The sequence below is a fragment of the Globicephala melas genome, chromosome 14, assembly GCF_963455315.2.
Source record: "Globicephala melas chromosome 14, mGloMel1.2, whole genome shotgun sequence".
Taxonomy (NCBI): domain Eukaryota; kingdom Metazoa; phylum Chordata; class Mammalia; order Artiodactyla; family Delphinidae; genus Globicephala; species Globicephala melas.
Genome location: NC_083327.1, coordinates 61,778,196 through 61,797,998, shown reverse-complemented (window position 1 = coordinate 61,797,998; position 19,803 = coordinate 61,778,196). Strand labels below are relative to the sequence as shown.

General features: G+C 39.0%; 1 protein-coding gene across 1 annotated transcript; it reads left to right on the top strand.

Annotated features, from left to right (window-relative positions):
- Positions 1–659: 659 nt before the first annotated feature.
- On the top strand, positions 660–17,046 carry MTFR2 (mitochondrial fission regulator 2). Its single transcript, XM_030853393.2, has 8 exons — positions 660–789; positions 1,415–1,527; positions 5,440–5,544; positions 5,999–6,111; positions 7,410–7,645; positions 9,118–9,469; positions 14,581–14,755; positions 16,857–17,046. The coding sequence occupies exons 2-8, from the start codon at positions 1,465–1,467 to the stop codon at positions 16,890–16,892; spliced, it is 1,080 nt and encodes a 359-aa protein (XP_030709253.2). The 5' UTR covers positions 660–789; positions 1,415–1,464; the 3' UTR covers positions 16,893–17,046.
- The last annotated feature ends 2,757 nt before the right edge of the window (positions 17,047–19,803 follow it).

The following is a 19,803-nucleotide window of genomic DNA, read 5'->3' as shown; positions in this document are numbered from 1 at the left end:
GTTTGCTGAATAGACGAATGAATTATTAAACAAATCGCGACATTCCACGGCAAGCGGACTTGGGAGAGCGGCCCCACTTCGGGTCTGTATGTAGAGGATGACACACTTTGCCTGCGAAGATCTGTGTGGGGCACGAACTCCGGATCGTGGGCCTGATCCAAGGGCCATAATGGCTCCATACTCTGGGCTGTAGACACCGGTATTATGGGAGCACCCGGGAAACCCAAAGGCGAGTCTTGAGCATGCGTCATCGTCCCTGCGCTGCCTGCCCCGCCCACCTGTGCCTTTAGGCTTCTATTGGCTGCCTCGCTGAAGGCCCGCCCTCTTGAAGGAGGAAGACACTCAGTAGCCAGTCTAAATAACCGTAAGTAACCTGACGTCATTACGTAACCAGTCACAAGCAACGATCTTCAGCCTTGTCCAATGAGGTCGGGCACGGGTCATGGCCCGCGGAGTTTAAGTTTAGTCGCGGGTTTAGACCCGGAAATGGTGAGCCCATTGTGGAGGCAAGGAACAGGTTCGGTGGCGCACGGGCGGAGGGCCGCGCTTCCAGCTGAGTTGCCCCGGCCGAGTGAGGGGCTACAGGGCCAAGCCCTGGGCCAGTGGAGGCGTCGTCACCGCCCGTGGCAGGCAAGCCGAGGCGCACGGGCGGACACGTGTGGACGTCTGAGCGCTCCCGGACCAGGACGAGTGCACGCCGGGCCTAGTCCTCTGCGGATTCCGCGGCAAGGTTCCTTAACGACTGCTTGAAGTTCCCGTGATTGCCGAGAGGCTGGGCTTCGGAGGAAGGTAAGCCAGGCGACCATGCTGGGTTAGGAGAGACGCCGAGGGAGCTTGGGGCCAAAGCGAGTGATGTGACTGGGCGCTAGTCTCGGCTTGTTATTTAGTAGTTAGGTGACTAAGTCACGTCGCCTATCTGGGGTTCATATTCTTGAAAATAAGCAAGGAGGTGGGTGGTACTCCGATACGTTAGTGAGGAAGAGCTACCGTTCCTTTTGTCAAAGCCTTGAGTCGGCCCCCTGACTGCTTTCAAGGATGGGTTGAACTCATCCCTTCTAAGAGTCTCAGCCCAAAGCTTTCGGAGAGAGGGCGCATCGCTGTTGCAACTAACCTGAAGGCTTCCCTGCTAAGTTTCCAATTTCGCTGATTGATATTTATTAACCAGGTCCCTTCAGAGGCTCAAAAAAATCCTATGAATTTTTAATGCAACTTAACTGATAAATTGAAGTTTCTTTTACCAACCCTTCCCCATTCCCCCGTTCCTCTTTTTCTCTCCTCTCATTAAAATAATGCTGGCCAGAGAGATTAGTTGATGGTGTAATGTGTAACCAAAGGAGTTTTCCAATTATTTAATACAATTTTGTGCGGCAGTTATTTATCAAGAATAATGTTTTCTAATTTTTTTTCCCTTAAGGTATCAAGAAACAATGTTTCCTTAAATTTGCTTCTGTATTTGCCTCATCAATGTCATTCATATTGAGTATCTTAAGAGAGATGCTGGAATATTTTGGTGTTCCTGTAAACCAGGTAAATATCTTTTAATGGATTTGAATGAACCTGTTGTATTTGTTTGAGGTCTTATTTTAGAAATGATTTATATGTCAACACTCAAGGCAAAATTGTTACTTCTCTATAGGTGTAACAAAGGCGAGTTTCCTTTAGTATAGCTTTGATAGTTTGAGTTAAAAAAGGGATAAGATTATCAGGAACCCATTTATTTGATAGGTCAAATGCCAACGAAAGATACAACCGAAGCAAAAGATAGACATGACCTTCATAGATAAAATATTTAAAAAATATCTAGTGGCTTTATTTAAGGTAATTTAAGTTTGATACTTGGATATAGAATGGCAAGTTATAGCTCAGCAAATTCAGAATAAATATTAAGGAGAGAGGTTGGCTTAGGTGCGAGAAGCATAAGCAAATCAAATTTTGTCTACTTACTGAGTAGCTATGACATCTAACACAATATGCTTGTTTCTGTAGGTGATGCAGAGTAGCAGTACATGGTTCTTGTATTCATGATGCTTAAAATATAATATGAGATATAAGAAACGTATAGAGATAACTGTAATACAGGACTGAATATAAGAGAGACACAAAAATAATAGGGGGGCTTACAGAAAATGGGCAAATTGTTGCTGTTTGGTGTTGTGAATTAGAATAGACAAGGATAATTAAAATGTTTTAAACAAAAGTTGAAAAATGATGGAGCCATTAATATAAATGGACAATTCCATACGTGAAACTACTTTGAGTAGGGAGATAAGTCATATGTGCTGTTGGAATATATAAATACAAAGGTCCTGCAGATAATTGGGTATATGGTTCTGGAATGTAGGAAAGAAAAGAGATTCAGATTTGGAGTGATCGACATTCTTTTGATATTTGACTTTGATGACATGTAATGGAGGATGTCACTGGATGTTATTGAAGCATTTTGAATTTCAGAATTGGAGAGATTTAAAGACAACAAAGACTGAGTGATTGTTGAAGATTTGCTTATCAGTAGATTATTGATGCCTTTAGGGATTTCTGTAGGTGGAGAGTGGCAGCTGAACTGTAGTAGTTTGAAGAATGATTGAGGAAGGGAAGTGGCATCAGCATCCTTCTTTTGAAAAGTTTGTGAAAAGAAATTGAGAGAGGCCATCAATCTGAAGGAAAACTGCTTAACCCAAAAGAGCATGTGTTCTTGTTAATGGATAGTGGGAAATTAAGTTGGATAGATAGAATAGGGCTAAGTGGCAGAGGACCTTTGAGAGTGATTGGAGAATGAATACGCAATTCATGGAGTATGTTATGGCAACTGAGCTGGCAGAATTGATGGAAGGTTGTGAGGCTGCCTGATGGAATCAGTATTTAATGGTTAGAGCCGGGTGCTTGGATATGATCAGATAAATTCAGAACCCTTGCCATTTAAAAGCAGAGGAATGGCATGACTTTGTGCAGAAGATTCTATGAGCTGATGACTTTCAAATCATTCTCTCTAGCCCCAGTTTTTCTCAACTAGTCCTATGGCTTCGATTTTTACCTGTCATGTATTCTGTATGCTGATGATTCCCAAATCCATCTTTCTAATGCAGATTGTCTCCTAAGTTCTAGAACTGTGTATCCATCTGCTTACGGGATGTTTCCATGAGGATGCTGATAGGATGCTACCTCTGTATCTGTGGCTTATAATAAACTTCGTTTTCCTTATGGGATCTCAGGAAAAATGAAAAGTCCAATTTTTAATGCTTTTTGAAGAGAGAAAATGCCTCCTTTGTGTTGAAATCACTTCCAAAAGAACAAACGTTATGTCATATTTTGGGGGAGGTTTCCTGTGGGAATAGTTTACATTAATAGGGGAAACTCCAAGCTAAAGAACAAAGTTATTATTTGAGTTATAGAAGCACATTTCATTTCTGTTATCTTAAGAACTGACTACTAGAAAATGTATTCCACTGTAAGTAAAGCATTCTTTTTTTTCTCTTTTTAAAAATTGAAATATAGCTGATTTACACTATTGTGTAGTTTTAGCTGTACAGCAAAGTGATCAGTTATATAATATTTCAGATTATTGTCCATTATAGGTTATTACAAGATACTGATATAGTTCCCTGTGCTATGCAGTAGATTCTTGTTGCTTTTCTGTCTTACACACAGTAGTTTGTATCTGTTAGTCTCATACTCCTAATATAACCCCCCCTTCCCTTTCCCCTTTGGCAGCCATAAGTTTGTTTTCTACGTCTGTGAGTCTCTTTCTCTGTTTTGTTTATAGATTCATTTGTAGTATTATTTAGAGTCCCCATATAAATGATAATATTTGTCTTTCTCTGTCTGACTTATTTCACTTAGTATGATATTCTCTAGGTCCATCCATGTTGCTGCAAATGGCAATATTTTATTCTTTTTTATGGCTGAGTAATATTCCATTGTGTGTATGTATGTGTGTATGTATGTATGTATGTATATCTACATCTATATCTATATCTGCCACATCATCTTCAACCAGTCATCTATTGATGGGCACTTGGGTTGTTTCCATGTCTTGACTATTGTAAATAGTGCTGCTGTGGACATTGGGGTGCATGTATCTTTTTGAATTAGAGTTTTCCCCAGGAGTGGGATATTGCTGGATCATATGATAACTCTACTTGTATTTTTTTAAGGAACCTCCATGCTGTTCTCCATAGTGGCTGCACCAATTTACATTCCCACCATCAGTGTAGGAGGGTTCCCTTTTCCCCACACCCTCTCCAGTATTTATTATTTGTGGACTTTTTGATGATAGTCATTCTGACCCACATGAGGTGATACCTCGTTGTTTTGATTTGCATTTCCCTAATAGTTAGGGCTGTTGAGCATCTTTTCTTGTACCTGGTGGCCATCTGTATGTCTTTGCAGAAATGTCTATTTAGGTCTTCTGCCCATTTTTTGATTGGATTGTTTGTTATTTTGATATTGAGTTGTATGAGCTGTTTGTATATTTTGGAGATTATCCATTTGTCAGTTGCATAGTTTGCAGATACTTTCTCCTATTCTGTAGGTTTTTTCATTTTATTGATGGTTTCCTTTGCTGTGCAAAAGCGTTTAAGTTTAATTAGGTCCCATTTGTTTATATTTGCTTTTATTTCTTTTGCCTTAGGAGACTGATTTAAGGAAATATTGCTACAATTTATGTCTGAGAATGTTTTGCCTATGTTCTCTTCTAGTTTTATGGTGTCATGTCTTACATTTAGGTCTTCAAACCATTTTGAGTTTATTTTTGCGTATGGTGTGAGGGAGTGTTCTAACTTCATTGATTTTCATGTAACTGTGCAGCTTTCCCAACACCACTTGCTTTTCTCCATCGTGTATTCTTGCCTCCTTTGTTGTAGATTAATTGACTGCACATGTGTGGGTTTGTTTCTGGGCTCTCTGTTGTGCTCCATTGATCTATATGTCTCTTTGTGCCAGTACAACAGTAAGTAAAGCATCCTTAAACTGTTTAGGGCCTGCTTCATTTATTCCCCTTTTTATTCCTCCTTTAAAGGAAATTACATGAATATACTCTATATTACTTCACTGCTTGAAAAATTGAAATTGTCCATTTTTCATTGGGCCCAAAGATGGGATTTTTAGTTGGGAGGAGGGGAGACAATTTTTCTGAATAAAGTTCCCCAAGATATTTGGCCATTATCAGAAATAAAACAGAATGAATTTGTGGTGCTTTCTCAAAAGATCTTTCTTCCTGGAATCTGTATATGTTAACTCCCATCCCCCTGCTTCCCACGTTTTTAAAGACAGATATGAATAAAGTTTAATTCTTTGAAGAAAATACTTTAGAAGTATGCCATTCTATATTTTCTTTTTAAAAATAAATGTTATTGCATATTTTACATTTTTTCCATAAATAATATCAATACAAACATGCTCAATAGGGTACTACTTTTTAAACAATGCTTTATGTTTAAATAGGTTTTGCAGATTTGGGAAAATAAAGACTATGGATCAGCTCGGAGTATTGTTCGTATTATTGGGAAAATTCTTCCTTTAGAACCTTGTCCCAGGCCTAATTTTGAGGTAAGTCAGTCAACATGCATTGTTTAAGTACCATGTGTAAAATTATCCCAGGTACTCCTAGGGACATAGGGTAGAACAAAAGAAGAAATGTTTCCTGCAAGCCAAAAAACCTTTAGTTTATCCTGGAAACAAGTCATTTCACGTGTGTCTTTGTCTTTATTTTTTTAAGTAATTATATCCAAAGATTGGCAGATGCGAAGCAACCCCTGAGTAGCTTATTTCATTCTTCTAGTTTGTGTTTTATGTTGGATGACATTCACTAAGGAAGAGAATATTGCCACATGTGTAGACTTTAGAATAATTATTTTCCTCAGTTTTTTTTCTCGCTAATAGGTGTGTGTTTTTCTATTGCATATCCTTTTTCCTTTGCACTCTTGTGGATTTTTAATTTACACAAATAGTTTCCACGGGCATGTGTCTTTCCCCGACTCCCTGACTTTCTTTTTTCCTTTAGCTGATCCCACTCTTGAACTCTGTGGACCCAGCTAACTGTGGATCTGTAGTCCCATCTTTTGCTGACGTTTTGTATGTGACGAATGATGAAGAAGCCAGTTATCTCAGATTTCGGTAATTTTTCTACTTATCTTGGAAAGTGGGGTGTGGGCTATAATCTGAATTCTTCCACATGGTGAAGTATGTTCCGACTGATCGAGCCTTTTTATTTGTCTACCTCTGTACTGCGCTGTGTCCTGCTAGTGTCTTCCTAATAGGGATGACTGGTGTTTTCTCATTTTTAGCCAGTTTTTTCTTTTTTTTTTAATGTATTTTATTTTTATTTATTATTTTTGGCTGTGTTGGGTCTTCGTTGCTGTGCGCGGGATTTCTCTAGTTGCAGTGAGCTGGGACTACTCTTCGTTGTGGTGTGAGGGCTTCTCATTGCAGTGGCTTCTCTTGTTGTGGAGCACGGGCTCTAGAGTATGTGGGCTTCAGTAGATGTGGTGTGTGGGCTCAGTAGTTGTGGCTCATGGGCTCTAGAGTGCAGACTTGGTAGTTGTGGCACACGGGCTTAGTTGCTCCGCGGCATGTGGGATCTTCTCAGACCAGTGTTCAAACCCATGTCCCCTGCACTGGCAGGCAGATTCTTAACCACTGTGCCGCCAGGGAAGCCCCTAGCTAGTCTTTCTTAATGCACATTTAATCCTCACCCCAGGCCTAGGAAGGAATGATATTAAAAGGATATAAAAATCACCATGTTCATTTTTGGAGAAAGCTTTTTCCTATACTAAATACTATATTTATTTTATATATTTAGCCAAAACTTATATAGTGTTTACTGTTTACCAGGCAATGATGTTAAATATATTTCAACATTTGGATGTTTTACTGCTTGGTAATACTAACTTAGCTGTTAGTGTATTCAGATACAGGCTGAAGTACAAAAGGGTCAGTTATTCAGAAAAACTGGCTAAATTTATTCTATATCAAATTGGTTTATAAATTTTCAAAAAATTAGAATACGGTAAACTTACCCCAACATAACAAGGAATCCTGTAGGACCTTATATTCCGAATATGTAGAATTTCTAAATAAATTAACTTTATTTCTAAATAAATCAATTTGTACTGTGTTTGAAGTTAATAGATAGGATCATTATTTTTGGTTTACAGTCTGTAAGCAAGATGTGTTCCTTCATTCACTGACCGCTTATTGGTCACCTATTAAAGTCAGCATTTGTTCTGGGTACTGAGAATATAAAGTTACATAAGATGTTGTTTGTCCTCAGTGAGTCTAGAGACCATTATAGGGTAAAGAGAGCTATTCTGGTTTTGTTTTGGTATCTTTATTCTTTAACTGAAAGAATTTATTTCTAGAAAATTTTTCTTCCTCCTTCTCTCTCTCTTTCCATTTTTTCCTTCCACCTACAGAAATAGTATATGGAAAAATGAAGAAGGGGAGAAAATTGCTTCTTTCCATCCTTTGCAACTAGTTGAAGATCCATTGACACCTGCTCTAAGGCATAACAAACCAACAAAAAGTGATTGGCCTGAAAGTGAAGCTGCAATTAAAAAAATAGCTGCCCTTGAAGATGAGCTAGCTTTTCTTCGCTCTCAGATTGCTGCAATTGTGGGAAGGCAAGAACTGAGAAACAGTACAAATTCTGGTGAGTAACGCTGGATTTTTATTTCAGTTGGATGATACTCATTTAGTATTTCAGTCAGTGTGGTTCTGAGTAAGAAAAGAATGTTTGCTGCTAATGTATCTTATGAATGAAATTAAATATGAAACGATGTTGGGTGTATATATGTGTTACCTCTGATGTTTATTGAGAATAAATTAAGATGCATTTGTAGTGACAGGGATGGCTTTGGTTTAAAGAAGAGCTAGCTATGCTGCCCAAGATTGTAGTTTTGTATTTAAAAGCCTGTTTTCTAAGTACAGTTGTCCCTTGGCATCCGTGGGGTGTTGGTTCTAGGACCCCTGTGGACACCAAAATCTTAGGATGCTTAAGTCCCTTATATAAAATGGCATATTTACATATAACCTATACACATCGTCCATCCTCCCATATACTTTAAATCATCTCTAGATTACTTATAATACCTAATAAAATGCAAGTAGTTATAAATATAATGGAAATGCTTTGTAAATGGTTGTCAGTGCATGGAGGATCAAGTTTTGCTTTTTGGAACTTTTCTGGAGTTTTTTTTTTTTTAATTCATATTTTTGATCTGCGGTTGGTTGAATCTGCATATGTAGAGCCTGAGGATATGGAGGGCTGACTGTAAGCTTTTCTAACTCCGTAGAAAAGTGTTGGACATTTAAGCGGAGGGATGCATTAATTTGAGACAAGAGTATAGATTTGAGGCTTCATATATATATATTTGTAGTTTGAAGTTATTGCTGCTATACTTCCACCAAATCTAGGTGAATACTGTTTTCCAGATGATTCTTTTTAAAATTTTTAGAGATGTGACTTGCTTTAAATAATATACATACACACACACTATCTGTATGTATATAAAAACATCCATATAAACATATATATAATTTGTGTATAACATAATACTTATATAGTATTGTATATTTATAATTTATATTAAATATTATATATACTACTGGGTAATAAATGAGGTATGATATATACACTTTTTTAAAAGCAGTCGTGTTACACATGATTTTAGGAGCAGATCTGTTGTGAAAAAGTTAAGTATTTGGTACCCGTCGTAGGCTCCTGCCTAGAAAATATATGCCTGGGTGTTTCTACAATGTCATCATTAGAGTGAATATATCAGTTTGCATGTTTCTAGCCACAAGTTGTTGATCGTGTTTTAGCTTTTGTAAATAGAGGATGAAATTCAGATTGTATGTGAAAAAAGCACTTTTAATTTTCTCTTTAAAGTGCATTCTCCCCCTTCCCCTACACAGAGAATCCTAATTGGATTAAAAATGAATTTACTGTTTGCTTGACTCTTTCAGAAATTACTAAGCAGATGGGATTGCTTCACCTTCCTGGCCACAGTATCATTATTTTAGTAGCATTACAGAATTGTTCCTGTTTTGATTCTAATTAGTGTTACGTGTTACATTGGAGAAAATTTTGCATGGTTTTTCAACAGACCACATTTTCTTTAGGCTCCTTGGACTTGAAGAACGACAGACCTAGTGGTTTGGGACACATGCCATCATCAGGGACTACTCAACTGAGTGTCGAACCAGATTCGTTTTCAAGTTCAGTGTTTCCTTCTCCTCCTCCTCCACCACCGCCTCCTCAGGTTTCTTCTCTACGGCCTCCATGTTCTCCTCTCGTGCAAACAGCCTCTAATAATATTTGTGCATCAGATAATTCAGCAACTGAAGTGAAAAAACAGCACCCAGATACTAGGAAAACCAATTTTAGTCATCATTCAAAAAACCATAAAGATGTTCCAAACATGTTGGATGTTCTGAAGGATGTGAATAAGGTTAAGCTACGTGCTATTGAAAGGTATGTTGTCATAATTTGAGAAATGAACCCAAATTTTATCAATGGTGTTTAAAGAAATTATTATATTTATCAAAGTAAACATATATAAGTCTTCTCTGATTCCTCTTTACCCCAAATACCCCTCGAGAGAGAATCATTTTCAGTTTTTTGTGACTCTTTGTTCTAGTGTCCTATCTCCATATTTTTGAAACAACGTACTATTTTTGCTATTTCTTGATATTTTAGTTATATTTACTTGCAATTGTTAAAAATCTGGAATACGTTCTCTTAGACATTCCACCCCCTAACACACGTGCACACACACTTCTTATTACATCTTCCCGATATGGTTAAGTCACAGTCTTTCCTTAAATCCGTGTTCAGAATTTATATCCTTACTATAACAGTAAACATTCACAGGTAAGCCATTTCATATACTATGACTACATTTTTTTTGTTACTAATTTTATTTTTTATTGAAATTAATAATTGCCTCCTTGAATCCCCCCCACCCCGGAAATCCCCTCACGGAGCCCTCTGTCCTGTTCTAATCTCACCTGTTGCTCTAAACTTCCTACATTGTCATCCTAAGAATTTCCTTCGTCATCATGGGCATTCTCTTTGTCCTGTGTCGCATCACCCATTTCCTGGGTGTCATATCTTCTTCCTGCAGCTTCCTGAGGAGTGCATGAAAGGTAGATTTAAGACCTTGTATATCTGAATTTCTTTTTCTTTTATTCTCACACTTAATTGCTAGTTTGGCTGGGTATATAATTGACAGAAAATCATTTTTCCTCAGAATTTTGAAGACATTTTTCCATCGGTTTCTAGCTCTCAGTGTTCTTGTTGAGAGGTTAATGTCGTTTTGATTCCTGATGCCATGTATGAAACCTGTTTCTTCATTTTTTTTTTTTTCTTGCAGTATGCAGGCCTCTCACTGTTGTGGCCTCTCCCATTGCGGAGCACAGACTTCGGACGCACAGGCTCAGTGGCCATGGCTTATGGGCCCAGCTGCTCCGCAGCATGTGGGATATTCCCAGACTGGGGCACGAACCCGTGTCCCCTGCATCAGCAGGTGGACTCTCGACCACTGCGCCACCAGGGAAGCCCCTGTTTCTTCATTCTTGAAGCATTTAAGATCTTCTCTTTGGTCCTGGTGTTCTTAAATTTCATGGTGATGTGCCCTGGAGATTTCTTTTTAAGTTTCTTGTGCTGAGCATTTACTTCTTTTTAAGTTCCTTATGCTGAGTTCACTTATTGATTGAACTCAATCAGTTTAGAGTTTTATGTCCTTTATTTTTGGAAATTTCTTATAACATTTCTCTGATAATTTTCTTCTATTCTTTCCTTCTGTTCTCTTTTCTTGGAAAGCCTATTAGAAGTTTGAATGCCAGAATTATTTGCCTTATCTTTCCTTTACTGTTTTCTTCTCTTTGCTTTTTTTTATTGTACTTTTTGAGAAAATTCTAACTCTTCTATTGTTTTTCCTGTCATCACTTGTTTTTTGGGGGTGTGGGTGGGGTGTGGGGAACTGTGCAGCTTGTGAGATTCTAGTTCCCTGACCAGGGATTGAACCAAGCCCTCGGCAGTGAAAGTGTGGAGTTCTAACCACTGAACTGCCAGGGAATTTCCCCCATCATCATATTTTTAATTTGTGAGACCCATTTCTTTTTCTTTGAGTGCTCCTTTTTTATGTCTTCTTGCTTTTGTGTGTCTTATGCTACTGAAAATATTAACTACAGTTTTATTCTTAGTTTTCTTCTGCTCTTGAATTATGTTCATTTTTCCTGAGTTCCTTTTTCCTCTTATTGATTTTGGTCTCCATTTATAGTTTTGGAGCCTTATTTAAGTATCTGGTGATTTGCAGCTATGCATTTATATTTAAAAGTGAGGTACGGAAAAGCTGATTGAAGTTTCTTTGTGTGAGGTGGGATTGCCAGCTGGTGGGCTTCACAATTTAGTGACTGAGGAGAGAACCTTGCCATTTTGTTAGCCAGATCCCATATTTCAGTAGCTGTATGTCTTTTCTTTGGGACTAGAGAGTTTTTCTAGAAAGTTCTTCATTCTCCTTGGTCAGAAGAGTTGGGGATTTCACAGGTGGTGCAAGCTAGGTAGTTTGAGAGTTGAGTGGGGAAAGGGCAAGGGAGGAGCATATCATTCCATATGTGGACTTTTCCTCAATCCGTCTGTTTTCAGGAAGGCAGCTTACCTCCCATTCTCTTCACTGTCATCAGCTTTCCAGCTTTCAACATTTTGTTGCAATTCTTATCTACTCTCTCCTCTCGTAATCTCTTTGTCTTTGTGGGTGTACATCTTTTTCATTTCTTTGCTGTCATTTTAGTAGGCTTTCACAGAGATCTGCCATGTTCACCTGGAAATTCCTCAATGAAGTTTTGCTGAGAAAATAAATGTATTTTCTGTGTAATAGTGTTAGGACAGATAAGTCATTTCATTATCAATGAGGTTATGATTGATCCTTGTATGAGGCAGCTAGTACATAGAAAAATCTTACGGTTGTACGTACCCATTTAGTCCCAACTAGATCTCTTACTGGTATCGTCGGGCACAGTCAGTGTAAAATGATGACTCTGTGGCTGTTACCATCACTGGAGAAATGACTGAAACGCCAGTAGACTCCACCCTCCACCCCTCTATTCTCTCATTTTTCTAACAACTGATCTTGTTTCATACATTACTGCTAAATCCGACGAGACTTCCCACATCTTTACATTTACAAATTTACTCCCCATGTTCTCTGCCTTCCATTTTGTTATTGCAAATGAAGCATCCTTGATCATGTCCATTGCTCTCCCCTTAGTCACTGGTTCCCCTTCTCTCTAAGCATTTCACTTAAAATTCTCTCTTCTGTCTTCTGCACAATCAAATTTTCCATCTTTATTCTTCTCTTCACACTTGAGCATTTCCCATCTTCAAAACATGTATACCCTCAGCTATTATAGTTTCTCTGTTCCCTGTCTGGTATAAATTCTTGGTGTTGTTTATAGTTTGTTTCCATTTCTCACTGCCTTCTAGTCACTGTAATATGGTGTCTGTTCCCATCACTCCATTGAAAACTGTTCTTTCAAGGTCTCCAGTGACTCCATGTTGCTAAATCCAGTCAGTGGTCAATTCTCATTGCTCTTCTTACTTGACCTCTCAGCAGTGTTTGATACAGTCCTCAGTTTCCACCTCCTTGGAACACTTTCTTCACTTGGCCTTGAGGAAATCATGCTTGGTTTTCCTCTTACCTCATTGTCCACCTCTTATTTCTTTGCTGATTCTTTCTTCTGGACCTGGTCTCTGAATGTTGGCATGTTCAAGGCTCAGCCCTCAGCCCCATTCTTCTCTCCACCCACATTGTTTCCTTGGGTGATCTCATCTAGTCCTAGGCTTTAGATACCAGCTAAATGCTAATGATGCCCACATTTATTTTTCTAGCCCTGACCTCTCCTCTGAGCCCCATGCCTACTTCACATCTTCATTTGCCTGTCTCACAGGTACCTCATGCTTCACATGTCCAAAACAGAACTCTTCCTTCCTACCTGTTCCGTCCTCTACCTTGAAAACTTGTTCTTCCCCCAAGTCTTTTGCTTCTCAGCAAATGGCAACAATATCACCCTCAGTCCAGACATCTGGAAATCATCCTGTTTTTTCATTTCCTTTCTATCCCACATCCTTTCTGTCAGCATACAGCTCAAATTTATGTACCCTCAGTGGTCCTCACTGCCACCTTTCAATCTAAGCCACTATCTTTTTTTTTTTATTTTTGATGTGGACCTTTCTTTTTTTAAGTCTTTATTGAATTTGTTACAATATTGCTTCTGTTTTATATTTTGGTGTATTGGCCAGGAGGCATGTGGGATTTTAGCTCCCCGACCAGGGACTGAACCCACACCCCGTGCATTGGAAGGCGAAGTCTTAACCACTGGACCACCAGGGAAGTCCTGCCACTATCTTTTTTTTGCGGTACGTGGGCCTCTCACTGTTGTGGCCTCTCCCGTTGCGGAGCACAGGCTCTGGATGTGCAGGCTCAGTGGCCATGGCTCATGGACCCAGCCGCTCTGCGTCATGTGGGATCCTCCTGGACCGGGGCACGAACCCGTGTCCCCTGCATCGGCAGGCGGACTCTCAACCACCGTGCCACCAGGGAAGCCCCTTGCCACTATCTTATATAGCTTGGACTTTTGCAGTTGCCTCCAACCTGGTCTCTCTTTTCATTCTTGCCTCCTTATCTGTTCTTCATATAGTAACCAGAGTGACCTTTAAAAATTGAAGTCAGATCATACCATTCCGCTGCTTAAAATCCTGTGGTGGTTTTCCATTGCGCTTAGAATGAAATCTTGACACCTTGCTGTGGCTTGGAAGTCTCTCTAGGATTCAGCCCTTATCTCTCTGACCTCACGTCCTACTTCCCATCTTACTTAACTGCACTCCAGCTATACCTGTTTTTCTTTTTTCTTTTCTCACAGGTGCCAACCTCCTTGCGATGCATCCACTGGATGTTTACACTAAAATTGACTGCTTGTCATTTCCTTAAAGAGAATGTCACCTCCTTTAAGAGGCTTTTCCTCATCATCTCATTGAAAGTGCTTTCAACCTAGCCACTATCACATTTCCCTCTTTTATTTTATCCACAGCACTGGATAATTGCTGTCCAAAATGTTCTTGCTTACTTGTTTTGGTGTAACACTGTCCTGCCACCAGAGTGTGTGGAAGTAGGATACTGCTCTACCCCTGAAGCGTAACATAGAACCTGGTAAAATAGGGGGCATTAAGATTGAATGAATGAATGAACAGTTAGCCTGATGTTTTTCTTTTCTTGAACTCCATAGTCCTTTTAAAAGCTCTTAAATATTTCTTTAAATTTTTCTACCGACTGGAAAATTAGAAAATAAAAAATAAAGATGATATTTGATAAATCCCAGGTTACAACGGATTGTGGTAGAGCCTCACATGGGCTCTCAGCTTTCTGATTACTAATCCATTGTGCCCTCCAGATTTGTTTTTTTTTACAAGGCAAAACATTCCAATCTCTTGAAGATTGTAATATATTATGCTTATATTTCTGCTGTGTTTGTCAATAAGGAACTTAAATTACACAAAGTTTTAATTTATTCCATTTTTTTTTAAAGGTCCCCTGGGGGCAGACCCATTCATAAAAGGAAAAGACAAGACTCACCTTGGGATCCAGTGTCTTTAATATCCCATGCACTTAAGCAGAAATTTGCATTCCAAGAAGAAGATTCCTTTGAGAAGGAAAATAATTCCTGGGAGTGTTCTCCATTTTCTAGTCCAGAAACTTCAAGGGTGAGATTATAAGTTTAAATCTTCAGTTTTTCTAATGCGTATTGTTCGTGATGTATCTTTGCCTTCAAGTTCCTTGAAGTAATTAATTATGCAGAATGGGCTTAAAATTGTTGATGCTGTGTGCTGCTAATGTTTCTGTTGTTTGTGTTGACTTTCACGTTCATTTTTAGCTTTTAGCGTACTATGAAGTTTTTTTGAGGTGAGACACTTGATTTGAAAAATACTTGTGCATAAGTTTATAATGGTTTATCCTGGGCACGTGCTAACTTGACATTGCTGTCTGCAGTATGAACTGGGTGTCTGAAACTTTGAGAGGACCAGAGAAAAATGGTGTGATAGATTCAACCTAACCATATTTAAATGTGAATATTCCCAATATTTTTTCCGGTCAAATATGAAGATTGAATTATTTAGATAAATAGGACATTAACTGTGCTTTTAACAAAGCAGATGAGGTCATAATTACTTCAGTGACCATGCTCATTGGATACTTAAAAAAACTCATATTTCAACCCTTGACCCTTAAGATTGCTTCTTTCTTGAAGTGTCTTTTCTTTGGTTTAGATACAATCCAAATCTGGGGGGGGTGGTTTTCCATCTCATAAACTAGTTGAGGTAGTAAATAAGAATAAGCCTTAGGAATGAGAGGAGAGTGAAAGATGGACAGTATATACAGTCCAGTGGGTGGCTTTAGAGTGGCGGACATCAGTCAGACAGCAAAGGAGATGGAAAAACTGAAAAGCAGATGGCAACTCAAAGAGCACAACAGAGCAGGAGAAAATCATTCTACTCAGTTTCAGCGCGTGTGTGGTTTCTAAGTTACCGTTGTGCCTGTACAATAGCTGATGCTTATCATGTTGACTCAGAAGATTATATTCTTAACTCTAAGAAGGCAAAAAAGTATATAGTTTACTTTAGAACTGTTACAATTAAAATTACAAATGTTTCTAAGTGTTCAACATTTGCATAGAAATTTGTAACTGGCAAAGTACTTTTTTTACTCATCTCATTTGACCTTTGCAGCAATATTTTTTTCTATCGAAGTATAGCTGATTTACAGTATTGTATTAGTTTCAGGTGTACACCATCGTGATTCAGTATTTTTGCAGTTTATACTCTATTATAGGTTATTACAAGATAGTGGCTATAATTCCCTGTGCTATACAGTATATCCTTGTTGCTTATCTGTTTTATATATAATAGTTTGTTAATCCCATACCCCTATTTGTCCCTCCCCACTTCCCTCTCTCCTTTGGTAACCACAAGTTTGTTTTCTATATCTGTGAGTCTGTTTCTGTCTTGCATATACATTCTTTTTGTTTTGTTTTGTTTTTAGATTCCACATATAAGTGACATCATACAGTATTTGTGTTTCTCTGTCTGGCTTATTTTGCTAGGCATAATATGCTATAGGTCCATCCATGTTGCTGCAGATGGCAATATCTCATTCTTTTTTATGGCTGAGTAATATTCCTGTGTGTGTGTGTGTGTGTCTGTGTGTGTACCACATCTTGTCAATCCAATGATCCGTTGATGGTCCTTGGGTTGCCAATATTCCCTCTTTTACACATGAGGAAAATGAGTGTGAAAGTGGTTAAGTGATCTGCCATCTGACATCTAAGTGGCAGAGCAGTGAATAGAACTTGGTTTATTAAAATTCTAGGATATTTGAAAACCTTCAGTTATCTCAGAAATTCACTTAGGTGGAACACATAGTTTCCCAGTGATAGTGGATCAAGGAGGTATTACTGGTTTGTCTTACACTGTTCACTGTTCTTTTCACATTTTCTTTCCAGCCAACTACAAGCATCTTAGAGAAAGAGCCATCTCTTTTTGTAAATTTTATAGCACCTTGCTTAGGGATGGGCACATAGAGACTCAAATTGTAGTCTACGGAGAGCTCAGTCTGTGCAGCTGTGACTGTCCTGCTCACTTTCATGTCCTCAGCCCTGACTGAGCACAGTGCCTGACATGTAACCCGCTCTTAAACAATTACTTACTGTTGAATGAGTTAAGCCTCAAAGGGTTATTTGGTGTTTGTGTTGCCATTCTTTTTTTTACATCAGAATAGTTTCTGTGTTAAATATTTGCTTCATTTCAGTTTGGACACCATATTTCACAGTCAGAAGGACATTGAACTAAAGGAAGAACTGACAAACACAGCAGGTATAGCCCAAGCCACGAGCTACAGGGCTTGTGTCTGCACCTACAAGGCAGGATTGCAGAAGTATGCCAGCATACGTATCCCTACATGTGAAAGGATCTCACCTCCTGTTAAGGAAGTTAAATGTAGTCTATACACTGAGGTATATTAGTGCAGAGGTCTGAAGGATCTTGACTCTTAAGAATACCTGTCTCTGGTTTTAGAAGATCCAGCAGTTAACTGGCTACTGATGGTAGTTAGGGAAATGGATCTTTTTTTTTTTCCCATGTATGTTAATGTTATTAAAAGCTGAATGTATACTTTGAGTGATTCTCCTAAGAGCTAAATAGTAAATAATTTAATGTTTCTCATTAGAGAACAGTAAGGTCTCATTATAAGGTGACAGATGCCATTTAATGGATTAAGAAAATGTAAACTAAGTCTGTATTGTACTACTCAACAGATGATAGTACATTTGGATTTTTAAAAACAATTTCTTAAAGCAGTTATGACTTTCTAACTTAAGAGCCTTTGAATCTTTTAAAAATTGGTAGTGATCGGGGCTTCCCTGGTGGCGCAGTGGTTGGAAGTCTGTCTGCCGATGCAGGGGATGCGGGTTCGTGCCCCGGTCTGGGAGGATCCCACATGCTGCGGAGCGGCTGGGCCCGTGGGCCGTGGCCGCTGGGCCTGCGCGTCCGGAGCCTGTACTCCGCAGTGGGAGGGGCCGCAACGGTGAGAGACCCTAGTACCGCAAAAAAAAAAAAAAAAAAAAAAAAAATTGGTAGTGATCTGGTTCACTTGGCCTCCAGCAACTTGGAGATTTTCAAAGAATATAAAATTATAATTTGTTCATTAAGATAGTCATACTTTGAATCATAGATTGAACCTCCTGAAAAATCTTCCTGAGGTGATAAAAGAATTAGAAGCTGATTTTGACCGTTAAATGCTAGATTGTAGAAGTATTTAAAGAATCTTCTTGATAAGTTTTGCCTACACTAGCTATGTAAATATGTACGCTTACCACTTTATTTCCTCTGTTCCTTTGTAAATAAATATGATTTTTTGAACTTGTTTGTGTTTTATAGCAGTTCCAATTCACGTTCTCTCCTCACTACATTTAGAACGTCTGAACTGTTTTTGGAAAGAGGGTTCTGTAGTTAGTTTCTTGGTCAATGCAATGAAACACAGAAAAGTTTGGAATAGGTGTTTTGTCCTTCTGCCAATACTAATGTGGTGTGGGAATTTACATGTTTCCCTAGAAATGGAGCTTAGGTTCCATTTGGAGGAACTCAGCACCCACCCATTTTACAGGCTCTCCCCTTTCGGAAGAGCCCAGTTTGCTCACAGGTTTCATGTTATTGTGGTAGAGAGTTGGCTGCCTGGTAACCCCTATTTCCGACCCCTTTCTCCTGGCACCTTCCAGTTAAGGGTGGCTGTGCAGCATCCATCTTATAGCCATGAGGAACGGGCTTGAATCACAGAGATGTAAACCCTGACATCACTGAGCTGCTGAACTAACACCAGCAAGAGCCATCTCCACACTTCTTGTTACATGAGAAAGAGAAATAAAAAAATATGCATTGTGGGTTTTCTGTTACTTGCAGCCAGAAGCATTCATGATGATACAGCAAGTACAGCAGTGTGACTTCCATACCTGCCTGCTACTCCTTCTGTGTAGTTTTCTGATACTTCTTATCCTGTGTCAGTAGTTTGTTCTTGCTGTTGTTCCTGCCCCTCCTAGACATTGCTCCCACCCTGCCTTTTCTTCTCTCTTGTCCTTGTAATTAGAGTCCTTTTCCTCTGAAATAACTGCTTTTTATCCCCCGGGGTAGTCTTGCATTTTCAGTTTTATCGTTTCCTTATTTAGAAATGTTTAAGGAACAACCCCTCCCCAACAGCCAGCAGAAACCTTTGGAAGATACCATTTTCTGCTGAGTGAAATCTGTTTCTTAAGAAACCTCAAGTTAGTTTTTGGGGGGGCTTTTCTGTTCTACTTCAGAATGAATTTCCTGCTTGCCCAAAGCACATGTCAGCACCACGATGCATCAAGATTGAGTTGCCTTTAGATTCACCTCAATTTAGAAGTCTCACTTCCGATGTCCTGGGGGACATGAGACCATGCCCTGAAAGTCCCCTTCAGGAGGCCTTCTGAATAGCCTACACTTGGGCTCCTGGTGACTTAATGTTGACTGTAGAGTTCGTGAGGGCTTAGGCTTTCATTATGAATCTATCTGTAAATTATCTAATACCTAAGTGTTATTTATAACATTTTACTCTATTTTAAACTTGTCTGAACATATAGTGAGTGCTGACACTTTCTGTTCTTGCAAGGTATATAAACGCCAACTTCTTTTCCTGGCTCTAAAGCATTAATCCTCCCACTTGCCCTAGAAGAGTCCCTCCTCTCTCCTCCCTTTTCCTTGGATGCCTTAAACTAACTTGCATTCTCTTTCTTGATTGGCTGCTAGTTAATCCCTAGAAAAGAATCAGGGCATTTGACAAAACATTCTAACACTATTTTATATTGGAAAAAATACTGGCTTGGTAATATAGACCACAGGAAGTTAAAGCTGTTTAAAATCTTGACTGGTTGAGATGTGCAGATGATAGCAGTGATTGTCAAGGCAGGGAGGGGAGATGGGACTTCCTAGGAGGATGTAGCAGCATCTGGAGGGCACCCATAAATTGAAAATATTGGCATGGGACTGTTATGGGGATGGAGTATCAAAAGACTTTGCTTTTACAATGAGAATGCATTTGTGCTTTAATTATGAAATTTACATAAAAATTGGATTGGGAGAGAATTACTTGGAGGATGATTTAGATGAGAGCAATGGGGAAAGAAGACTTTTAAATGTGTTTTGCTGGATATTAAGCACAGACTCTCCTTAGACTAGAGAGGTTG

Coding starts and splice junctions, on each gene's coding strand:
- MTFR2 (XM_030853393.2), top strand. CDS start 1,465: ATGTCATTCATATTGAGTATCTTAAGAGAGATGCTGGAATATTTTGGT. Junction 1,528..5,439: donor TTGGTGTTCCTGTAAACCAG/GTAAATATCTTT, acceptor ATGTTTAAATAG/GTTTTGCAGATTTGGGAAAA. Junction 9,470..14,580: donor AAGCTACGTGCTATTGAAAG/GTATGTTGTCAT, acceptor TTTTTTTTAAAG/GTCCCCTGGGGGCAGACCCA.